The sequence below is a fragment of the Mytilus californianus genome, unplaced genomic scaffold (genome assembly GCF_021869535.1).
Source record: "Mytilus californianus isolate M0D057914Y unplaced genomic scaffold, xbMytCali1.0.p SCAF_10, whole genome shotgun sequence".
NCBI lineage: Eukaryota > Metazoa > Mollusca > Bivalvia > Mytilida > Mytilidae > Mytilus > Mytilus californianus.
Window position 1 is genome coordinate 12,457,616 of NW_026262582.1, and position 17,424 is coordinate 12,475,039.

At 33.0% G+C, this 17,424-nt stretch overlaps 1 protein-coding gene across 1 annotated transcript in view; it reads right to left on the reverse strand.

Annotated features, from left to right (window-relative positions):
• The window catches only part of LOC127717625 (uncharacterized), a 34,042-nt gene that overhangs the window by 2,256 nt on the left and 14,362 nt on the right, over positions 1-17,424 (reverse strand). The window contains exons 2-6 of the mRNA XM_052223344.1: positions 15,668-15,794; positions 13,613-13,777; positions 11,211-11,330; positions 1,772-1,910; positions 1,047-1,255 (exon numbers count right to left, since the gene is read on the reverse strand). Of these exons, the coding sequence (XP_052079304.1) occupies positions 1,047-1,255; positions 1,772-1,910; positions 11,211-11,330; positions 13,613-13,777; positions 15,668-15,781 (747 nt within the window). The 5' untranslated portion in view covers positions 15,782-15,794. The remainder of the gene's footprint in view (positions 1-1,046; positions 1,256-1,771; positions 1,911-11,210; positions 11,331-13,612; positions 13,778-15,667; positions 15,795-17,424) is intronic.

A 17,424-nucleotide genomic window follows, 5' to 3' on the forward strand; every position in this document is an offset into this window, starting at 1 on the left:
TCGAGAAAAGAGCTTTGGACACACCAAATTTATGAAGTGTTATTTTCGTTTAACAGAATTTGATATTATGATTGGAAATTTCAAATGGTTTGGATGAGTCCATGCTGGTGTTCTTGAAAGTCTGATTAGGTTGATAAAATGTGAGGATTAATCTTAAGCATGATGGTATGCATTAAAATGTGACGATTTAATATCTTAAAAGTTTGATGGTTAATGTTTTAAACTCTCTGTATACAATAATTTTAACATGCAACATTCTGTTTGTGCCTGTCCCATGTCAGGAGCCTGTAATTCAGTGGTTGTCGTTAGTTGTTTTGTATGTTAACCAGGCTGTTGACTGTCTCGTTTGAATTGTTTGACATTTTGTCCTGATTGGGCCTTTTACAGATTGCTATGCGGTATGGGTTTGCTCATTGTTAAAGGTTATAAGTGACCTATAGTTGCTAACATCCTTGCCATAAATTTGGCTATGGATAGTTGTCTCAATGGCAATCATACCACTTCTCCTTATTTTGAATAAAAGTGTGACATAGGCAGATCCAGGGGGGCCCTGGCCCCCCCTTTTATGGGAAAAATTTGGTTGATTACATAGGGAATCACTGAAGCGTGACTGGAGTGGCCCCCCTTTAGGTCAGTCAGCGGGCCCCACTTACAAAAAGTTCTGGATCCACCACTGTGTGATGGTTCAGTGCACTTATATAAATTTCTCTGGTCTATGATAGTATGAGCAATGCAACTGACCACCAAAAATCAAGAAGGTGTGGTCCTGATGTCAGAATTAAAGTTTGTTGTGCGTTTTATTCTTTTTTTTTTCTGGTTTTTAGCATGTTTAATATACCTCCTAATTACAATGTTTATCAATATTTGGCATGAAACCAAATAATGATTGTGAAAATTGGCATTATCTAACTTTTATCTGTAGAAACAATTGATATCAAAATATAACCAAGAATACCCCAAATTTTCACTGGGAACAACAGATTTGTAGTCCTGGTGGTCCTAATGACCACTTGACTAAAAAAAAATTAAGACCTCTGTTTCCATACCTCAAAGTCAGTCTGCTTTCTTACAATCTGAGCACCCTGCAGTAACTTCTCTCTATCTGTTTCCTCTTGAAGAACAAGCTGACGGAGAAATCTTTCTTCCACAGTATGAGGAATTCTGATGCTACCAAGTTGGAAAAACTTCACATCAACATAGACACCTTTATCATCATCGTTACAGATGTCCCTACTTTTACAGTTTATAGGACAGGCTGAAATTTAATAATTGGTAATAATTCAGATTAATTTATTTTTGTTGGTACCAATTTTGTTGGTTTAAGGAAATATTGTACTTTTGTGGTTTTGCAAAAGATTACATACAAGCCATGTTAAAAATCTAATCTTCCTTGAACATTTAAATTCGTGATTCATTTGTACCATTTAAAAATTGTTAATTAAACATAATTTCTACCCAAGGGAGACTACTTTCTAGTTGACCAAAGAGTTTCAATACAAACCAAGGGTATAACATCCATCAAATAAAACAATAATGTTATTCAATTGAAATAAACAATTTCATAGAAAATATAAATCATTTATATTGTATACCAAGAATTGTAACTGAGTTCTCGAAAAAGTAGTGGTCCAAAGATTTTTACCACCAAAATCTTGCAAAGAACCGACAGAACTTTGGTGTTTTGCAATAGAAATAAGGTGGACCAGCAGATTTTTTTCTCAAAAACCACCAGGTGAAAAATATTTTGAGAACTGTGGTGTAAAAACCTTACCAAATTTCCATGATTTACAATATTCTTGAGGTGCACAACAAATTCCTCCTAGTCTTTCTCTAACAGCCTTGTAAATAACCTCTTCTATTTCTCTTCTTTTCTTGACAACCTCTCTGGTATTGTACACAGGAATGGCACCCTGTAAAACATAGTAGCTTGTAGAATCCTTCACAAAAAGTAAGTTTGTAAAGTTATAGCAATACTTTTTCTTACAAACAGAATTTATACAATGATTTTACCAGCGCTTGTCATTTTCACCATTTATGAAAAGATTTTTGAACAAAGGTATTTCTGATCAATTTCATCACTTAAATTTGTAAAAGAATAAATACAATTTTTTTCTGTTTTATTTTTCCTGGAGACATGTTTATGACAAGTTTACAACCCCTAGCAAATTAACAGTCACAATAGAGGTGCTTTGCTTTTGCACCAATTGGCATTTCATTTGCGCCAAAATAATCTTTCATTTGCGCCAAAATAAAACATTTCAATTGCGCCAACAATACAGGTAAATAGTATAAAAAGTAGTTTTATTCAAAAGAGATTTTTGATAATAACTTTAAAACACATATTTCTCTGAAATCAGTCACTGTAACCATAATGAAAGCACTATACACTAGTACATTCCTAATAAGAGACTTTTCATAATAATGTTAAAACACAGTTATATTATCAATTAATGAGATATAAAACCTAAAAGAAAGCAATATACACTGGAGTAAAACCAAATGTTTGTTCTGACACAAGCCTTGTAAGCAACGACTAGGATGTACTCATGTACATTGGATAACCTATATGTACGGTCATTAAAAATAAACTTATTTCCTCTATATAAAAATAAGGAGATATGCACTGTGGTATGATTGTCAATGAGACAACTATCCATCAAAGTTCAAATGAAGTGGATGAAAGCAATTATAGGCAATCGTACGGCCTTCAAAAATGAGAAAGCCCATACCATATAGTCGGCTATAAACTGCCCCGACATGAAAAATATGAAACAATCCAAATGAGAAAACTAACAGCATAATTGTCTCAGAATTGACAATGTCCATCTTGACACCTCAAACATGTGAACACTATATAGTTTTAAACCTAAGTGACTCTAAGTTTTATATTAGAAATGAGTATGAACTTACTTAGTTACCCAGGGGGAATATACTAAAGAACATGAGGCTCTCAAGAGCCTGAATCGCTCACCTGTATTTCAGAGGAGAAGATTTTTAAATGTTAGCAAACTTGATGAACAAATTGTGTAAATTGTCTTTAAAGGGCAATAACTCCTTAAGGGGTCAATTGACAATTTTGGTCATATTAAATCTTTTGTAGATCTTACTTTGCTGAACATTATTGCTGCTTACAGTTTATATATATCTATAATAATATTCAAAATAATAACAAACAAGAGTGCACACGCTGAAATGTCTCGCCTTCTTTACTAATCATTGATATTATGTTGATAGTCCTAAATATAAAGCTTTATTACAACTGTCACATAAACTTAACATTAACCAAGTAAACTAAACATTGACCAATGAACCATGAAAATGAGGTCAAGGTCAGATGAACCATGCTAGCAGGCATGTACAACTAACAATTCTTCCATACAACAAATATAGTTGACCTATTGCTTATAGTTTAAGAAAAACAGACCAAAACACAAAAACTTAACACTGAGCAATGAACCTTGAAAATGAGGTCAAGGTCAAATAAAACCTGCGTGACTGACATATAGATCATAAAATATTTCCATACACCAAATATAGTTGAACTATTGCATAAAGTATTAGAAAAAAAGACCAAAACTCAAAAACTTAACTTTGACCACTGAACCATGAAAATGAGGTCAAGGTCAGATGACACCTGCCAGCTAGACATGTACACCTTACAATCATTCCATACACCAAATATAGTAAACCTATTGCATACAGTATAAGAAAAACAGACCTAAACACAAAAACTTAACTATAACCACTGAACCATGAAAATGAGGTCAAGGTCAGATGACACCTGCCAGTTGGACATGTACACCTTACAGTCCTTCCATACACAAAATATACTTGACCTATTGCTTATAGTATCTGAGATATGGACTTGACTACCAAAACTTAACCTTGTTCACTGATCCATGAAATGAGGTAGAGGTCAAGTGAAAACTGTCTGACGGGCATGAGGACCTTGCAAGGTACGCACATACCAAATATAGTTATCCTATTACTTATAATAAGAGAGAATTTAACATTACAAAAAATCTTAACTTTTTTTTCAAGTAGTCACTGAACCATGAAATGAGGTCAAGGACATTGGACATGGGACTGACAGAAACTTCGTAACATGAGGCATCCATATACAAAGTATGAAGCATCCAGATCTTCCACCTTCTAAAATATAAAGCTTTTAAGAAGTTAGCTAACGCCGCCGCCGCCGCTGCCGGATCACTATCCCTATGTCGAGCTTTCTGCGACAAAAGTCGCAGGCTCAACAAAAACTGCAAAATTTTGTTAAAACTACCAATTCGGTGGCAGCAACCCAACAATGGGTTGTTCCAATTCGTCTGAAAATTTCAGGGCCAATAAATCTTGACCAATTAAACAATTTTACCCCTGTCACATTTGCTATAAAAGATTTAGTTTTTGAGATATAAGCCAAAAACTGCATTTGACCCTTATGTTCTATTTTTAGCCATGGTGGCCATGTTTGTCGATGGATCAAAACTTCGGATACAATTTATAAACAAGATACCCTAAGGAACATTTAATTAAAGTTTGAAGGTAATTGGCCCAGTAGTTTCAGAGGAGAAGATTTTTAAATGTTAGCAAACTTGATGAACAAATTGTGTAAAATTGTCTTTAAAGGGCAATAACTCCTTAAGGGGTCAATTGACAATTATGGTCATATTAACTTTTTTGTAAATCTTACTTTGCTGAACATTATTGCTGCTTGGAGTTTATATATATCTATAAAAATATTCAAAATAATAACAAATAAAATGCTCCGCAGGGCGCAGCTTGATACGACCGCAGAGGTCGAACCCTGAACAGTTGGGGGAAGTATGGACACAACATTCAAGCTTGATACAGCTTTGGATTTGGATTGTGATTAAATATTTGACACAGCATAGGTTTCTAACACAGATTGAATGTGGTCTAAGAACTTAAAAATTTTAAATTGGACATTCACCTATTATGGTCCAATATCCAAAATCTAAATACATGGTTAGATTCAGCATATCAAAGAACCCCAAGAATTCAATTTTTGATGAAATCAAACAAATTTTAATTTTGGACCCTTTTGACCTCAATGTGGACAAAGTTGATAATGGGGCCCAAAAATCAAAAATCTAAATACATGGTTAGATTCAGCATATCAAAGAACCCCATATATTCAATTTTTGTTGAAATCAAACAAAGTTTAATTTTGGACCCCGATTTGGACCAACTTGAAAACTGGGCCCATAATCAAAAATCTAAATACATGTTTAGATTCAGCATATCAAAGAACCCTAAGAATTCATTTTTTGTTAAAATCAAACTAAGTTTAATTTTGGACCCTTTGGACCTTAATGTAGACCAATTTGAAAACGGAACCAAAAATTAAGAATCTAAATACACGGTTAGATTCGGCATATCAAAGAACCCCAATAATTCAATTTTTGATGAAATCAAACAAAGTTTAATTTTGGACCCTTTTGACCTCAATGTGGACAAAGTTGATAACGGGGCCCAAAAATCAAAAATCTAAATACATGGTTAGATTCAGCATATCAAAGAACCCCATATATTCAATTTTTGTTGAAATCAAACAAAGTTTAATTTTGGACCCTGATTTGGACCAACTTGAAAACTGGGCCCATAATCAATAAAATGCTCCGCAGGGCACAGCTTGATACGACCGCAGAGGTCGAACCCTGAACAGTTGGGGGAAGTATGGACACAACATTCAAGCTTGATACAGCTTTGGATTTGGATTGTGATTAAATATTTGACACAGCATAGGTTTCTAACACAGATTGAATGTGGTCTAAGAACTTAAAAATTTTAAATTGGACATTCACCTATTATGGTCCAATATCCAAAATCTAAATACATGGTTAGATTCAGCATATCAAAGAACCCCAAGAATTCAATTTTTGATGAAATCAAACAAAGTTTAATTTTGGACCCTTTTGACCTCAATGTGGACAAAGTTGATAACGGGGCCCAAAAATCAAAAACCTAAATACATGGTTAGATTCAGCATATCAAAGAACCCCATATATTCAATTTTTGTTGAAATCAAACAAAGTTTAATTTTGGACCCCGATTTGGACCAACTTGAAAACTGGGCCCATAATCAAAAATCTAAATACATGTTTAGATTCAGCATATCAAAGAACCCTAAGAATTCAATTTTTGTTAAAATCAAACTAAGTTTAATTTTGGACCCTTTGGACCTTAATGTAGACCAATTTGAAAACGGAACCAAAAATTAAGAATCTAAATACACGGTTAGATTCGGCATATCAAAGAACCCCAATAATTCAATTTTTGATGAAATCAAACAAAGTTTAATTTTGGACCCTTTGGACCTCAATGTGGACCAATTTAAAAACGGGGCCCAAAATCCAAAAACTAAATACACGGTTAGATTCAGCATATTAAAGAACCCCATGAAATCAAGAATAAAACCCCATTGAAATTGGTCAAGAAATAAGCAATTTATAGGAAGTATCTTCTTTTGCACAATCCTGTGCTATTAAATATTTCTTGCTATTGCGCAATACTGTACAATTGACAATTTCTTGCTATTGCGCAATATTGTGCTATTGGATATTTCTTGCTATTGCGCAATACTGTGCAATTGAAGATTTCTTGCTATTGCGCAATACTGTGCAATTGAAGATTTCTTGCTATTGTGCAATACTGTGCAATTGAAAATTTCTTGCTATTGCACAATACTTATTATATAATAATTTACACATCCTGTTTTGTGTGTATCTCCTACCATATCATTATTATTTGATTTTAAATATAAATCAGAAATAACCAACTTAAAATGGAAAATTTTAAAAGAAACAAAAAAGGAAAAAAAGGAAAAAAAAGGAAAAAAAAAAAATCCCCCCCCAAAATTTTTTGAACCCCCATTATGATTCATCACCCCCAAACTCAATCCCAGCCTTCCCTTTGTGGTATGGTACCTTGCAGTACAATTTCAGAGAGATCCATACACTTGAACACAAGTTATTGTCTGGAAACTAGAAAAAAATGTGTTTTTTGGCCCCTTTTTGGCCCCAAATTCCTAAACGTTTAGGGCAATTACCCCCAAACTCAAACCCAGCTTTCCCTTTGTGATATGGAACCTTGTAGTACAATTTCAGAAAGATCCATACACTTACACACAAGTTATTGTCATGAAACTAGAAAAATGCTTGTTTTTTGCCCCTTTTTTGGCCCCTAATTCCTAAAATTTGGAGGCAATTACCCCCAAAATCAATCCCAGCATTCCTTTAGTGATATGGAACCTTGTGGTACAATGTCAGAGAGATCCATACACTAACACACAAGTTATGTCTGGAAGTTACAAAAATGCTTATTTTTGGCCCCTTTTTGGTCCCTAATTCCTTTACTGTTATTACCATAACCCCCAAAATCAATCCCAACCTTCCTTTTGTGGTATTGAACCTTGTGGTAAAATTTCATAAAGATCCATTCACTTAAACTAAAGTTAGAGTGCGAAAACCAATGTGTCTTCGGACGACGCCGGACGACGACGACGACGCCGGACGACGACGACGACGCCGGACGACGACGACAACGACGCCAATGTCATACCAATATACGACCACAAAAATTTTTTTGCGGTCGTATAAAAACTGCAAAATTTTGTTAAAACTACCAATTCAGTGGCAGCAACCCAACAATGGGTCGTTCGATTCGTCTTAAAATTTCAGGTCCGATAGATCTTGACCAATTAAACATTACCCCATGTCACATTTGCTCTAAAAGATTTAGTTTTTGAGATGCAGGCCTCGACAATAACGCTTGTCCGATTGTCTGGTACCAGAGGAAAAAAAGGTCGGACAAGTAAAAGCTAGATCAAGCTTGTCCGACGGGACAAGTAAAATTATTCTGCAGAAAATAAATTTAATCCAACTTTGATGAACAAAGTAATTATAAACAAAAAACAAGAAAAGAAGATAAAAACAAGTATTAATTTGACATGTTTACTTGCAAACCGATAATTTTAAACTGGATCTTTGTCAGGTACTTTTTAATAGGTAAAAGGCATACTATTTTCGGAAACCAGTTTTACTGATCCGAATCAGTGATGCGCTTTGTAGAAAAGGTAACTTCACAAGACAGTTCTTCACCAGTTTGGAAACAATTCGGCTCCTAAGTTTAATAGACAGTTTGGCACCGTAGGAGACATATTTAATAGACATGATTAATAGACAGTTTGGAAACGCAGGAGACATTTCGGGACCAAGACAAATCAGTACCTGTTTTCCTACCTTATTCTGTTGCTTTATAATAAATACCATACCGGTAATTTTTTTAACAAAAATATTTTTTAAATAAAAAAGAAGAAATTATTTACCATAAAATTCACAAAATCATATTTGATCATATGTAGAAAGAAACAATACTTGAAATACAGTGACCTATAGTTGTTAATTTCTGTGTCATTTTGGTCTCTTGCAGAGAGTTGTCTCATTGGCAATCATACATCATCTTCTTTTTTTATTGATTGCATTTGAATAATCTTTTTTCAACTTAAACAACCAGGATACAAATCCAATGAGTGTACATTGACAGGCCTATCAGACGGTGCCTCATGTGCAGAGTCTGATGAGTCTTTGGCATTGATGAAAACTAGAACCTAAGCCCTGTGACATGACTAGATTCAGTTGTTCTCGACTCATATTTTTGAAAAGTATTTCAAAAGATATAAATCAAATTCTCATGATTCTGTTCTGTTGTTTTAATTCATTTTGTTCCTTGGATCAACTTATTAGGCAAAAAAGGTTATTATTAAGATTTGTTTTGGACAAGTTCCAATTTCATTCGGACAAGTAAGTTTTGGGTTGTACTTGTCCTACTGGACAAGTTGAAAAAAAAGTTATTGTAGAGGCCTGAGATGTAAGCCAAAAACTGCATTTGACCCTTATGTTCTATTTTTAGCCATGGCGGCCATGTTTGTCGATGGATACAAACTTCGGATACAATTTATAAACAATATACCCTAAGGAACATTTAGTTAAAGTTTGAAGGTAATTGGCCCAGTAGTTTCAGAGGAGAAGATTTTTAAATGTTAGCAAACTTGATGAACAAATTGTGTAAAATTGTCTTTAAAGGGCAATAACCCCTTAAGGGGTCAATTGACAATTATGGTCATATTAACTTTTTTGTAGATCTTACTTTGCTGAACATTATTGCTGCTTACAGTTTATATATATCTATAAAAATATTCAAAATAATAACAAAAAACTGCAAAATTTTGTTAAAACTACCAATTCGGTGGCAGCAACCCAAAAATGGGAAGTTCGATTCGTCTGAAAATTTCAGAGCTGATAGATCTTGACCAATTGAACAATTTTACCCATGTCACATTCGCTCTAAAAGATTTAGTTTTTGAGATACAAGCCAAAAACTGCATTTGACCCTTATGTTCTATTTTTAGCCATGGCAGCCATGTTTGTTGCTGGATCAAAACTTCGGATACAATTTATAAACTAGATACCCTAAGGAACATTTAATTAAAGTTTGAAGGTATTTGGCCCTGTAGTTTCAGAGAAGAAGATTTTTGAAATAGTTTACGACGACAGACGAATACAGACGACGACGACGACGACAGACGAAGACGGACGCCAAGTGATGGCATAAGCTCACATGGGGCCCTTTGGGCCCCGGTGAGCTAAAAACTTATTCACGATGAAGCAATAAATTTTTTATACTTTTCAGTTATATATGTTACCTGTAAAATGGCGCAAATGTAGTTTTTATTTTTTGGCACAATTGAAATATAACCTTGTGGCGCAAATGAAAGATCATGAAGATTGGATTTTGTAAAAATTGGCGCAAATGCAATGCGCCCCACAATAGGGGTCATAATTTGTTGTGACTGGTAATCCGCTTATCAGACAGGTCATTAATTATCTTCAAAATTAATTCATATAAATACAATCTGTCAGTCGGCAGTTTCATGATAAAAAAGTTATCTATAAAAAGACGAAAACTGTAATGAACCCATTCCAAAACATCAGTTTACTTGAATTCCGTTACTTTTTTTATAAATCAGATGTTTTTTGGTCTGTGCCTACTAACATTTCTGAAAATACTGAACAGAAGCCACATTGAAAGAAGGAACCAGAAAACAATAATTTTGTTTCAAGAAAGATAACTCAATTACAATTTTTCCCAGGATCGAAATATCTACTGAAGATCTGTCTTCATCCTTATGACTTTAGGACGTACAGGTTAATTCATTTTGAGTTATGGCAAAAAGTTTATAGGGTTGATGTAAGGAGGGGGATCACCATTTCCTGTATTCTTTATCTTTTTATGCCATTTCTCTTTCTCTTTATATCTGAGCACCCATATTCTCTTCCTTCATTTTTTGGCCTATTTTTCTCTATTCTTTATTTCTTTTACACATTTTCTCTATATAGTATCACATCCAGACCATAAGTTAATAATTATAAGACAGGAATATTTGTTCTTACAATTTAGACCTTTCAGATGTACTGTTTATACATGCTTTTATGCAGACTTTGTCCAAACTAAGAAATCAAATTTCCACAAAAATACAATTTTTCCTAAATCCATGAAAATTAGTACCTACAAAAATATAAATGAATCCACAGTATTGGATTGGATGTAAAACTGTAACTACAATATATTCCTTGTTCTTTTCTGTAAATATCACAGTTTTCTGACAATATTTCTATGTGGAAATTTAATTTCTTACTAAATATTTTTGGACATTGAGGCCAACCTAAATAATATACTGTGGCATCATTTATTTTTGTGGGTACAAATTTCATAGATTAAGAAAAAAGTGTGGATATTTCAATTTGATATCATGGATTTGCTAAAGTGCATACAAGTTTTAAGAAATTTTCTTTGATAAACATTTAAGCTTGAGATTTACCCAAACCTAATGGAAATTGGTACCCCACGAGTAATAATGAATTCACAGTATTAGACGGTAGAATCATCCATTCTTCATGTCTTAGGTCACAAAGTCGCTTTTAAAAATGCCTCAGGTCACCAGATCACTTATAAGCAAATTGAAGAACATCTTTAAAAGTTGCAGATCACAGGTCATTTCGAATGAGACATCAGGTGGTAAGGTTGCCTGTTACACCCCCAAGCTCTCAGGTTGGATTTGACCATGTTGGAGCAACAGATAACAATACATCAGACAAACTGAACAACAAATATAAATTGAAGTTACAAACCTTTAAAGCATCTATAGCTTTCGATCTCACTACGTCTTCATAATCCATGTTGAATTTATTGTGGAGATCTGCTAATTCATAAGGACGCAAGAAATACTGAAATGATACTGAAACCTTGACCTGAAATGTACAATGGCATATATTATTATAAGCAAGTCACACATAAATCATCATGAACAGTATACTTTTAAAGGAGAAGGTCCGGTAAGGGCTGATTTTGGCCTCAAAATTCAGGTTCATCTGATGAAAGATTTTGGAAACTTTTTAAACACTTAAGTGTCTAATTCAGTCGATTCAATTAGTTTATGTGAAAATTTTTAACTGATTTAGTCATTAAAGACGCTCAAATTCAAGCTTAAATATGAAAAATCTATCAAATATGCCATAATATGTCACTATTCAGATGGTTTTGTCAAAAATGAAAGTGGCCGCATCTGTGTTCATTCTCAACCTTTATATATGTTATGTATTATCATCAAATACAACTTACATTTAAATATTAAGAATGAACACAAATGCGGCCACTTCCATTTCAGACGGAAACCGTCTAAAAATTAACCAAAATATTAAAATTTGGAGGATTTCAATAATTAAGCATGACTTAATGATGCTAGTACCCAATGCATGTGCATTGTATTATCAAAAACAGCCCATATTTATGTAACAGAAGTATTCTTCTTTCCAATAAATAGCTGAAAATTTACATTTTAGCAATTTTGTAAGTAAAACTGCTATATTTTGGGGCCAAAAAGGGGTCTTACTGGGCCTACTCCTTTGGAAATTATTGTGTGCATTTATTTTTGCTACTGTTGAACAATCTGCAAAATTACTGTCATTATAGGAAATACAGCAAAGAAATGATGAAATTCAAATTCAAAATGGAAATTTTCACTTTAGCGAGTCCTACCCTGTTGCAATTTTCGCAATAATAAAAACATAGCTAAATTTCTTAATTTACAGTAAACAAAGAAGTAGAAAAAAATTTCTGCTGATATTCCAATTGATAACATTTTCATAATCAAAGTGCTTGTGAGTACTCATGGTATTGAAGGGTAAAGATTGCTTTCATTTTGCAATTTTGGGGATTCTTAAATAAACATTGAATTGTATTTTGCTAAGCAAGTTAAAATTTAATCTGGAGTTATCTACCTTTGTTCATGATTGCACATTTGTTGTTGAACCTATACACAAAAGTCCATGCATTACTTATGTAATTTTTAATAAAAAAAAATATTTCCTTGACAAGTATGGTAACTCAAGTACAAATCATATTGTAACTTAAATATATCAAAGTATAACATACATCATCAATAAATTGCATAATATTGACAGGTTAGAATCTAAATAATGATCACTTCACTGCACCATTTGTCTGAACTATCAAAGGAAGTGATCAACCTTGGAAGATATAGATATCAAGTCAGTACCATAGGGTTTTGATTGCATTTCATGCAATTTTTACTCCAAAAAGTCCTTTTTTTGACAGACAATGTATAATACTAATAATTCAGAAATTATTGGGAGGTTTTTGTTAATACCAATAATGGGTCTGGTGGACTATCACAATACATGTAATAAGAACTTGCATTCTGATATGTGATACTACATTTTAAAGTTTTTTATCCATGTTTTCCTGAAATCACAAAAGTTATTCTCTAATTTTGGTTTGTCATGTCAAAATCACCATATAAGTGGTCGCAATAATTTCTGAATCAATTTATATTGGTGAAGGATGATGGTTATATTGGTGAAGGATGATGGATGACCAGGAGAGAATCACCAACCTTAGTTAGGAAAACTGGCAATCCTAATCTATTAACATAGAAGTTAAACACACCTGTCCTTTATGCTTAATAATGTTTTAATACTTATTCTAATGCAATTATTTTGTATCAATGGTTCTGATTGGATGACAATAATCATAAAATTCTCTATCTCCCTGTCTGTAAATAAGAAAGCTGACATTTTGAATTCCTGAATGTATTGACATGTAATTTCACCAGTATTAATCTAAAAACTTACATTTTGCACCTAGAAATCTTCTTTTTATCAAATTTTATTTCACTCTGGAGTGGACAATAAGCCAGAAAACGCCCAGTGTTTACGTTTGATGCCGGGGAGCATATACCTATGACGTCACATAGTTAAGGCACCAAAGAAGATAACATAATTTCACGGAATTTCATTTAATGAAGATTTTACACTGAAATAATGACTAAAATTCAATGATTTGATTATTTTGCATTAGAATAGAGATAACTGTATTGTATTTGAAGCTTTGCGGACGTCTGCTACGCGTCACCAGGTAAACTCAATTTGCGACAGTAAAACTACCGATGGACGTCCGCAAAGCTTCAACTACAATATAGTTATCTGTAAATTTTACAGTAAATATAACAAACCTCTAGTTTATCAGAAGTGAAGGCTTTAATATTGTACAAGTTAACGTCATGGCTGTCTGCTGGGAAAACTTTAAACTCAAAGTCAGGTCCAATCAAGTGCAGTCCACTCTCATAAGTATGGTCCAACTTTACAGTTCCTGTACTTTTCTGCCTCTTAAATCCCATCTGTGAACAAAAAATATATTGTAAGCTACAATGATTCATAGGGTTCTCAAAACTATAGATTCAATATATATATATCAAAATTTATCAAATAACATGAATAATACATAAAATGCTATCAGGAATTACCTAAAGTACATGTATTGACTGTAAAACAGAAAACAACCCTCACTTCTCCCAGAAAATCAATGTAAAATAATGGCAAACAACAACGAAAAACACATGGTTTAAATAGCTTGACTTTGTTACAGGTACAAAATGGGTGGGGTTTAAAGTTTTATCACCCAACCCCATTGGTTAAGATATTTATCCAATCAACATTGATAAATGGGTAAATAAAATGATGAAGCAAAGCTAGGTGTTTACCCCAGACTTTTGAATTGAAAGCCATCATTTTGCCACAATTTGTAAGTTCCATCAATCATCCTTTCAGATGATTTAAATCTTTCTTTTAAAAAAAAAAATTGTTTTCATCCTTTGGCCAAGTCATCTTGCTTTAGTTTAATAGATTTATTAATTATATTTATTATACTTTATGCAAATTTCTTATATCATCCATTCATTTCATTGGACACGCAGCATTTGTAAATTTTCACTAACCTTTCATAAGCCCCGCCCACCCATAGCAACATGTGATAATATTAGCAATGGGTGCTATGCCTAAAATTAACACCTGCTGAGCCCGAAGTTTGCAGAGATTTTACAGATTCTTATTTGTCGTTTTGTTGTTGTTATCAGTAAATTATCTTAATTTATGACTTTATTCTTTTACAATTGTCCTTCTAATAACATAGTGCACACTTGAATCATAAGGCATTCAGTATAAAAAAAAAACATCGTCTAGGGTGATAATTTTTTCCCTCGTGTGCTAATCTACCCTAACACCTTCATCATGTTTATCAAAGGGCAGTATGTTTATAATATTCTCCGACCATTCCACATTTTTTACTGTGACATCACATTATAAGGGATGTTGACACTGTGATCCCTTCCTACTTAATTTGTCTAAACATGTCAGAACAATAATATCAATGGAACCAGAATTCTTAAATGCAATAATATCAAAAATTATGCAGTGTCATATTAAAATTGGTGCTTTTAACTGAAACATGTTATGGGTACAAAACCAACGGAAAATATATAAAGAAAATAGTTTTGAGTGAATTAAATTTATCACTATCAATCTCCAGCGTTCCCTATGAATAATCATTACAACTGAATCACGCTGCGGGTACAGAATATATTGAAAACTTCTATAGAGAGATTTTAAAATGAAGAATCAACAATAAAAAATCACTAAAAATAGTGGAGGGTCTTGATGGGTCCTCATTTCTGTATTCTTTAAAAAATTTGGGCATTTTTCTATATTCTTTAATTTTTTTGTCTGTCATTAATCATGTTAATTGATGCTTTTACTATTCATAAACGTATAACTTAATAGATCAGTTATCTTAAAAATACTGCTCATGAATGTATACATGTATATCCACTGCAGGCCTCCAGCGAACAATTTTGTTAGGCCTTGCAGAGTTACTAAACATATGTGAACAGTACATTTCTTTGTTTTGTTCTTGAAATAAACGGTGGACCTCTTATGAAAAAGATATCAGCAAACTAGAAAAAATGGTATAGGGTGGTGTTGAAACTTGAGAATCTAAGAGGTAAACAAAGTTTAATTTTTGTAGAACATTAAGGGGAGAGAGTTAAACCTTGAAAAGAAAATTAAAATCTTACAAATTTACTTATACAGTTATTCAAGTAAATACTACTTACATCTTCATGATCTTCAAGTAAACATGACTTGTATATATAAGTATTATCCTTAACTGACTGGTACCTAATCAAACAAGGAATATTTACTACAACCTGATTTTAGTAACAATCACCACTTACCTCATAATAATTTAATCCATGGAAACTCATAGGTAGTAAAATAACTAACAAGCCAATACCAACCACAGCGGCACCACCTACGACTTTAAACAGACAAGCAGAATCGTCAGACATTTTTTTCACTGCTCTGAAATTAGAACAACATGCACAATTTTTATCTCAGGTTCATCTTGATTGATTATAACTAGGAAAACTTATAGCATGTAACCAGAAGTCCATTACTAGGACAACTTATAGCAACCTTCTCAATAATGATGTCGATCATTTTTGTTGTTGATGATTTAGAATCACAATGTCTGCATTCTTCAGTCAGGGGACTTACTTAAATGAATGCTTTCTAAATCACTGATTCAAATAACATCTTGTCCACAAATGTTGGAAGTAAGAGTTGTCTTTCTTTAATAATCACCTATTTAAGTAGTACAAATAAATCACTAGACTAAGTGATTTAATTTTATTGTAGCTTTAAATATACAATACTTATGACATGTATGATCCAGGGACTAATTTTATAATGTTGATAAAATTAACAGAACCAACATCTGTGTTGAAAGGATGACTGGTCATGTCAGGTGATGACCTTGTACTAAATCTGGTATAATGACATACAAATCACTTGTTTAAGTATCATACCTCTATATTCTTCCAAACAAGAGTGCACACGCTGAAATGTCTCGCCTTCTTTACTAATCATTGATATTATGTTGATAGTCCTAAATATAAAGCTTTATTACGACTGTCACATAAACTTAACATTAACCAAGTAAACTAAACATTGACCAATGAACCATGAAAATGAGGTCAAGGTCAGATGAACCATGCTAGGCAGGCATGTACAGCTAACAATTCTTCCATACAACAAATATAGTTGACCTATTGCTTATAGTTTAAGAAAAACAGACCAAAACACAAAAACTTAACACTGAGCAATGAACCTTGAAAATGAGGTCAAGGTCAAATAAAATGCTTCGCTGGGCGCAGCTTGATACGACCGCAGAGGTCGAACCCTGAACAGTTGGGGCAAGTATGGACACAACATTCAAGCTTGATACAGCTCTGAATTTGGATTGTGATTAAATATTTGACACAGCATAGGTTTCTGACACAGAAAGAATGTGGTCTAAGAACTTGAATTTTTTTAATTTACCTATTATGGTCCAATGTCCAAAATCAAAATACATGGTTAGATTCAGCATATCAAAGAACCCCATATATTCAATTTTTGTTGAAATCAAACAAAGTTTAATTTTGAACCCCAACTTGGACCAACTTGAAAACTGAGCCCATAATCAAAAATCTAAACACATGTTTAGATTCAGCATACCAAAGTACCCCAAGAATTCAATTTTTGTTAAAATCAAACTAAGTTTAATTTTGGACCCTTTGGACCTTAATGTAGACCAATTTAAAAAACAGGACCCAAAATTAAAAATATAAATACACGGTTAGATTTGGCATATCAAAGAACCCCAATAATTCAATTTTTGATGAAATCAAACGAAGTTTAATTTTGGACCCTTTTGACCTCAATATGAACCAATTTGATAGCAGGGTCCACAAATAAAAAATCTAAATACATGGTTATATTCAGCATAACAAAGAACCCCATATATTCAATTTTTGTTGAAATCAAACAAAGTTTAATTTTGGACCCCAATTTGGACCACCTTGAAAACTGGGCCAAAAATCAAAAATCTAAACACATGTTTAGATTCAGCATATCAAAGAACCCCATATATTCAATTTTTGTTAAAATC